The following is an 8,319-nucleotide window of genomic DNA, read 5'->3' as shown; positions in this document are numbered from 1 at the left end:
CGTGCATGCCCACCTTTCACTCCCACTCCGCCTTTTCACTAGCTGATAAAAGCCCAGGGGCTCCCTTTGGTACTGGCAGGAAGTTCAGACCATGTAAGCCCAGCCCACAGATGTGAATCCTCACTGCAGCCCCACTCCCAGATCACAGTAAAAGCCAAACAAGTATCTTTCCTCTCTCTCCAGCCATTGTTAGATCAGCCTGGGAGTTTGCCCCGTGTCCCTCAGAAGCAACTCTCAATATGTGAGTGATAGACCTTTTCAGACCTTCTCAGACTTCATGTAGGGTCATCAGTCTTGACATTCAAAGCAAATTTGGGGTGGAATGACCATAACATACTTTCTCCTAAACCCCAATTAATACAACAGTGGGCTCATCAAAACTAGGCTCTGGGATTATTGGGGCCACCCTGATAGAATTTTGTAATATCCACTGTAATTTGAGTTTACAGAAAATTGGAGAATTTGAAATTCTCTATTGCAAAGGGCATTGTCAACTGAGAATTCAACTGTATTTTCCTTTTCTGTCTCAAATTAACTTTTTGTGTATGTACTTTCCATCTGTCAATTCCAGAAAAAAACTGAAGGAGAGCCCATTACCCATGTAGAACCACAATTCTTATTTTCCTTGCAGCCTGTTTAACTATGTTGCTGCAGAAACAACTATGTTACTATATTAGGCTTCATCATGAAATAAACTAACATGTTTAAAACTGGAGGTATTCTGAGCTGGGTGTCCCAAACATTCCTAAACAGTTCTGAGACTGGAATTTGAATGACTCAGAGGTTCAGTACTGAACTTTCTTTTCTCTGAATCTGGCACATCACTTACTTCTGTTCCAAGGATTTTGTGTTTCTAATACTCATTAAATGCATAGATTTGTTTCTCAGTGCAGAATTTTTTTTTCATTAAAAATCTAGATAAAAAACATAAACTACATGGATGCATATTTATATATTGTCTATATTACAGATATATAAGCTGCATTTAATCCTGTACCAAATTGCCAGATACTTTTTTAGTGCATTGGGGAAATATGTGGTTTCTTAGCATCTGATCTGATAGATTTTCCTTCCCTGCCTTACTGGAATCTCTTGGGTGCCGCTCTAAAGGGTTTGGAGAAAGGATATTCATTCCTTTTGAATTTGTTCAGAAGAATTGAAAACTATTTTCGAGTTTGAGCATCAAGAATCTCTACCTTATTTCAAAACTGCAAAAAGTCGTGAATTATCTTTGAAGTTAACAATTCACATAAATGTTTTTCTACCTGAAAACATGAATTCCAGAGAGATATTTTTAAATTATTTTAAATGAATACTGTATTAATTGGCTGCATATGGAAAGTTATCAAAAAGCGTTCCACTAATTTGCCACTGAGAAAAAGTATGAATGTACATGATAAAAAGGAGTCCAAGCCATGGAGAGAAAGAGAACAATTACTGAAAATAGCTACACAAAGGCAAAACGCTAGCAGACTATTTTCTTGTTCTGATGCAAAAGATATATTAAATCTCATTATTCGAATGCACTTATTTTTCCATCATTGAAACTTTTCTTGAGCACCATCCTGCGTCAGGCATTGTGCTAAGTCCTGTGGATAGTGTATAAGATGGAAGCTCTACCCTCCAGGTGTTTAAATCAAGTAAGAAAGATTATTAAGACACAAGTGTTATAAATTTATGTTAGTGCTTTAGCATACAGACTACAACATCTAACTCTGATTAGTCAGTGCTTCAAGGTTATGGGCTGAGTGCAAAGAAGGTGAGGTATAAGAATGGGTTAAAGAGTACATCAAACTACATGATCATCTCAACTGATGAAATAGCCCTTTATGACACAAAAATACTCAATAAACTAAGAATAGAAAGGAACTTACTCCAAATGAAAAAAGGCCATTTATGAAAAACCCACAAACATACTCAGTGGTTAAAAACTGAAAGCTCTTCCCCTAAGATCAGAAATAAGACAAAGATGTTCACTTCACTACTTCTATTCATTACAGTACTGGAAATTAGAGCCAGGGCAATTAGGCAAGAAAAAAAAAAAATGTCCAAATCAAAAGCAAGAAGTAAAATTATCTCTGTTTACAAATGACAAAATCTTCTAGCTCTAAAAGCCTAAAGAATCCATTTTCTTAAAAACTGTTAGTGCAAATCAATAAATTCGGCAGTTTCAAGATACAAAATCAATACGCAAAAATCAGTTGTATTTCTACACACTAGCAATGAACATCCAAAAAGAAAATAAACTGAAAAAAAAAATCCATTTAATATTGCAAACAATGGAGTAAAATACTTAGGAATAAAGGAAGCACACAACTGTATGCACAAAACTATGAAACACTTCTTTCAAAATTAAAGACCTAAACAAAACTTAAAATCTCCTGTGCATGGATGAGAAGACTTTACTGACTGAAGGGATGAATTATGACCCTTAATGGGGAAATAATTCAGAATTTTTTATACTAATATGGCAAAGATAAAGCATGATATAGTGTGGATTTCAAATAAAAAGTTACTATGAAAATGGTAATGATTTCATTTGCCATTTTACCTAGGAATGACTAAGAGAAATACAATAAATTTTATAGAAAAAAAGGAGCATGTTTATACATAAATGAAGGTCTAAAGGCAAAGACTAGTATTGAAGTATTGAAATATGATACAAAGGCTATTTTTTGCTGATTTTTACAAATTTTTGATTATTATAGGTTAGATGTAAAGACGTAGAAAAATTATCTCCTCTATCCTTCCACAGCTAAACTTCACGAAGTCTACATACCACTTCCTTTGAAAATAAGATTAGTAACAATTTGTAAGTCATCTAGAAAAGTGGTGATATTTACTCAGAATGTAAGAAATTACTTAGAATTTCAGAAATAAGCAGCACTCATAACATAACTGGACTGTTGTTAATCATGATTTGAACAACAAAATACAAGGGGGCACTAGATCAGTCCTTTATGCTATCTGATATTTTAACTGTACTAAAAATAAAGGAGCTTTTCAAGTTAAAAAAAAAAAGTTTATACCCATATTCCTCATGTCCTTAGCGTACATTTATTCCTCAATCTGCTTTGTCAGTCTGTCCAGATTCTAAGAGTGAAGTGACTGCTGTCAAGGCCAAGAGGCCAATATGTGACTAAATTATCTCCCGTGAACTCTGTTGGGTTGGCAAGCTTCAACAGCCCATCCTTCTTGAAATCTTCTCTTCCTTTGCTCTCTGATACTACACTTCCCTGTTTCCTTTATTCTTTTAGGATGACTCCTCCTCAATCTCCTTTGCTGGCTTACTCTCCTCTGTTGTTGCTATTGTTCAGTTGCTAAGTTGTGTCCAACTCTTTTGGAACCTCATGGACTATACCCTGCCAGGTTCCTGTGTCCATGGGATCTCCCAGGCAAGAATACTGGAGTGAACTGGCATTTCCTTCTCCAGGGGATCTTCTCGACCTAAGAATCAAACCCGCATCTCCTGCATTGGCAGACGGGTTCTTTACCACTGAGCCATCAGGGAAACCTTATTCTCCTAGACCCAGCCACTAATTGGTGAATTTCTCAAGAATTGGTCATAGGCTTTCTTCTCTTCTCATTCTATTTTCTTCGAGAAGAGCTCACCACATCTATGACTTCAATTTCTAACCTCAACCCTTTACTTCACATCTCTAGGTTAGACCTTGTCTTTAGATCACAAGCACACATTACCAAATGTTCGTCAACCTCTCAATGTGAATGTCCCAAATATTTCTCAAACTAACCATGTCCAAATAATTGCCTTCTTAATCAAACATCATCCTCTTCCACTGTTCTTATCTCAATGAAATTATCATATCATAAAAATGTACAAGTCAGAAACTTAGTCACATTCTTAACATTTACCTTACGTCAAGGTTGTATATTGTCACCTTGCTTATTTAACTTATATGCAGAGTACATCATGAGGAACGCTGGGCTGGAAGAAGCACAAGCTGGAATCAAGATTGCCGGGAGAAATATCAATAACCTCAGATATGCAGATGACACTACCCTTATGGCAGAAAGTGAAGAGGAACTCAAAAGCCTCTTGATGAAAGTGAAAGAGGAGAGTGAAAAGGTTGGCTTGAAGCTCAACATTCAGAAAACAAAGATCATGGCATCTGGTCCCATCACTTCATGGGAAATAGATGGAAAAACAGTGGAAACAGTGTCAGACTTTGTATTTTTGGGCTCCAAAATCACTGCAGATGCTGATTGCAGCCATGAAATTAAAAGACGCTTGCTCCTTGGAAGGAAAGTTATGACCAACCTTGATAGTATATTAAAAAGCAGAGACATTACTTTGCCAACCAAGGTCCGTCTAGTCAAGGCAATGGTTTTTCCCGTGGTCATGTATGGATGTGAGAGTTGGACTGTGAAGAAGGCTGACCGCCGAAGAATCGATGCTTTTGAACTGTGGTGTTGGAGAAGACTCTTGAGAGTCCCTTATACTGCAAGGAGATCCAACCAGTCCATTCTAGAGGAGATCAATCCTGGATGTTCACTGGAGGGACTGATGCTAAAGCTGAAACTGCAATACTTTGGCCACCTCATGCGACGAGTTGACTCACTGGAAAAGACTCTGATGCTGGGAAAGGTTGGGGGCGGGAGGAGAAGGGGACGACGGAGAATGAGATGGCTGGATGGCATCACCGACTCTGTGGACATGAGTTTGAGTGTACTCCGGGAGTTGGTGATGGACAGGGAGGCCTGGCGTGCTGTGATTCATGGGGTCACGGAGAGTCGGACACGACTGAGCGACTGAACTGAACTGATTCATTTATTCACCAAAGAATGCCAGTTATTACCTTCTAAATCCTTGTTAGATCTCTGTTTTTCTTTCTACCTGTACAGTCAAAATCTTAATCCAAAATGCCAGTATCTCTTTCCTGGATTGTTATAAAAACTTTATAACTCTTTCAACTAAAATGTTGCCTTATATAATATGAAAAAACACTGGGTGGAAAGTTTTAGTCCTTAAATCTATGAGGGAAGAATAGTAAACTCTTGTTTCCAAAGTGACTGTAGAAATGTTATAGAATGCAGGTCCATGTGCCCACACACAGTGAGGCCAAAGGATATTAAAACATCATGGGTTTGGAGCATAGAACGGTTTGTTGTAGGGCCATGCCTTAAGAACCCCATAATGCCCCCAAAGCTTTCAACTAATCCCAATAGGAAAGGTGAGGGAGGGTGTGTTCGTTGTTACAAACTTGTTAGTGGCAGATCCTTTGTTCCTGAGGTCTGGTCCATGGCTCAAGGTGTTCCCCATAAACCTTCACCAAAATAAATGTTATTCTCAGTTCAGACAAGAAAAGGCCAGGTCCCAAAGCTCAACTTCCACCCTCTGAGGCCCAGGCTTGGCTAAGAGGAGGGTGATCCTTGCACAGGCCAATAACTGCCTGAAGCACTTGTCCTCTGCAACCAGTTTGGGTCCTCCTGCCAGGGCCCAGCCCCAGCTGAGGAGGCAGATCTTAGCTGACAGGCACCCTCCTGGCTAAGTCCCTGGTCCCTGCCCAGCTGGGAACCCAGGACGCAACTGGCTCTCAGGCTTCTCGTTTAAATTGGAGAGAATCATTTGTTTACGATCAATAGGAATATGTGCTGTAGCAAATAGCAATCATGTGAATTCCTACCTCACAACAATTGCCCTTCTTTGAAGAGACCCAACCACAGCAGTGGACCCGAAGAAGATGCTCCATGTCTGTGCAAATTATCCCTGACCTCTGGCCACTTCCTCAGGATAGACAACCAATCTAAGCTGGACCAGTTTCTGAAACTTGAACAGAGAGGCTGAAGCTGGTTGAAGCTGTTACCTGAGTGGCAGATTCCCCGTTTACTCCAGGTGTTGAGGCCTCCTTGAACTGCCAGTCATGGAGACCGCAGGTCCCGGGAGGTGAGGATGGGGAAGAGGTTCACTGTTCCTTTAAGGCCTGGCCCTGGCCAGTTAGGAGGCCATGTGAGGTTTCTGAGGCTCTGCAGGACAGCCCTCAGCCTGTCCCCAGGCACGGCCCCATGACTGCTTTGCACCCCACGCTCTGCCACGATGGCCACTGGGGGGTGACCACAGGCAAAGTGGGACCTTTTAACCGCTGTCCTCAGGGTCTCCCAATAACGGTGGCGACGCTAAGGATTGGGTGCTATAGGCTGCATGCACGCTCCACCCTATTACAGAGATGATAGTTATTCAAATACACAACAGAAACATTTACCCACATGACACATTATCATTAACAAACACCACCCCCTGTTTGGTTAAGAATAAGAGGTTTGCGAATAAGCAGACAAAAAGGTGAAAGACAAGCACTCTTTCCATTCTGCTACATCTTCTGCTGCTTTATATCTGACCTTGCAAAAACCAGAGTTTCCAATTTTACTTTTCTCTCATTCAGTCTTTCCCAGATTCTACTGGGGTCATCCGAAAGCCTGGGAAGGGTCTGGTGTGCGTCTCTGACAAGGGTAAGAAAGTCTTTCGTGTGAAGAAGTTCATCTATTTTCTCTTGGAGTAAAAGAGACTCCAGTAATGTCTTCTTCTGTTTCAGGAAGGCAGATTGAGCCAGTTCTGCCCTTTTTCTGATACAGTCGGGACACCGAGAAGAAATGTGTTGCTGAGCTGGTCCCATCTGTTTGGGTGTTGTCCTCATGTTTTTAAAATAGATTCTATTCAAAAGCTCCTCAGGGACATTACACTTTAAGGCATCTACCTCTGGAGCTTCTGCCTCGGGTCCAAAATGCAGCTTTTTATGTCTGCTGCTTTTTTTCCTCTTAGAGTTCGCTCTATGGTGGACCAGGTTTACCTTAACGGTGCAGAAAGACTGCAGGGCATTAAATTCTTCAAAGGATGCCTGAGTGATTTCTGTTTGATGTTTACTGTCCGGTCGGTACTGTTCAGAGTTCGTTTCCTTGCCCTTGAGGTTGTGGATCCATTTTCTGCTCAATTTCTTTACATTCGCTTTGAAGTCTGAAAGCTCAGATTGGTAGTCTCCATATTCCGAGCGTGAAGGCAGCGACCCACTCTCAGACTTGCTCCCGGAGGCATAAGACCAGGGCTGCAGTCCTCCAGAGGAACCGAATGAACCGGAACTCTTTACCTCATCAGTCAAGGACTCCAAGGTCTCCTTAGAAAGGTCGGCCATAGTCCCGGTGTCCGCTGGGGCCAATTCCCCCTGTTTCTCTGAATCCTCCGGCTTCTGGGCGGATGACCATCACATTGCATCCGGCTCTGCGCCTCATCTGCTTTGACGTGGTCAAGAGTGCCTCAGGAACTGGTCAGTCCTGGGCCCCCCGGGGATGAGTTTCAGGAGCCGGCAGGTCCTCGAGGGAAGCTCTTCCGGGCGACGCCGTCCCGCTGCCTAGGCAACCAGACGCGGTCATGCGCAGAGGGCCGCCGGGGCGCCGCGCTCCTTCCCCTCCCCCGCGCTGGAGCCGACTCCGCCTGCACAGTTTGTGTAGGTTTTCGGAGCCTCCCTCTCTGCTGGGTCTCCCGAGTCTCCGCCTCCTCGGTGCTATTTTAGTACAAAATGCAATAACGATCGAGAAAAGGTTGCAAACTCTCCTTCCCCAGGGGTCAAAAAAGTATACACGCCTCCTTCCCAACGGGAATAGATGGCCTCTGACTAATGCGATAATGCACGCGCCGGTTAAATGCATCCCCCAAAAAAGCCCCAAACAAACAAAAACACACCTCCTCCTGCTGGCCAGAAAAACACAAGCAAAAACGTATCTGCCAATCAGATAGCTGAGAGCTCATCTAATCGCAGAGCACATCTTTGGATGAAAACCTAAATACTGAAACCACCCTGTGAGACTCCTGCGTGGCAGGGCACCTTCTCTACCGTCTGCTCCGGCCTCGTCTTGCACAGCTTTTTGTGCTGCGGCATTTTTGGACTACTTTGCAGTTTTCCCAGATCTCAGTTTCTCAGTACTCTTGAATGGCACTTCAACTGCTGGTCTTCGTTAAATACTTCTCCTTTTTCAAGTCCACCCCTCCCCTTTTTTTTTCTTCTGGAAGAGCTTCATATCCACCACTGCCCCCAACAGTTTACTGCACAGCCTTTCTTTCCGGGTTTGCAGGGTTTGCAACTCTGTATTTAATACACATTTCATAATACCTCCCACACCGCCGCCTCCAGATTAAAAACCCCATGAAAGCAGAAATCCTGTCAGTCTTGTCCTGCAGTCAACAGGTACCTGAAACATAGAAAGCTTTCAGTAAATCGTTACTGAGTAAATGTGTTGAATGACTATGCAAACATAAATAAATATTGCCTCACACAGGTACGCGCCTGGATAAATACTACAAGGTCGAGG

The 8,319-nt window shown here is 42.3% G+C and overlaps 1 protein-coding gene across 1 annotated transcript; it reads right to left on the bottom strand.

Moving 5' to 3' along the window:
- Positions 1–4,789: 4,789 nt before the first annotated feature.
- Positions 4,790–7,827, bottom strand: C26H8orf48 (chromosome 26 C8orf48 homolog). Its single transcript, XM_055416522.2, has one exon. It carries the CDS (start codon positions 7,143–7,145, stop codon positions 6,330–6,332), a length of 816 nt encoding a protein of 271 aa, XP_055272497.2. The 5' UTR covers positions 7,146–7,827; the 3' UTR covers positions 4,790–6,329.
- Positions 7,828–8,319: the final 492 nt, after the last annotated feature.

The sequence above is a fragment of the Moschus berezovskii genome, chromosome 26, assembly GCF_049115385.1.
Source record: "Moschus berezovskii isolate FMDL1 chromosome 26, NW_MosBer_1.0, whole genome shotgun sequence".
Taxonomy (NCBI): domain Eukaryota; kingdom Metazoa; phylum Chordata; class Mammalia; order Artiodactyla; family Moschidae; genus Moschus; species Moschus berezovskii.
This window is presented reverse-complemented; position numbering and strand designations above follow the sequence as displayed.

Coding starts and splice junctions, on each gene's coding strand:
- C26H8orf48 (XM_055416522.2), bottom strand. CDS start 7,145: ATGGCCGACCTTTCTAAGGAGACCTTGGAGTCCTTGACTGATGAGGTA.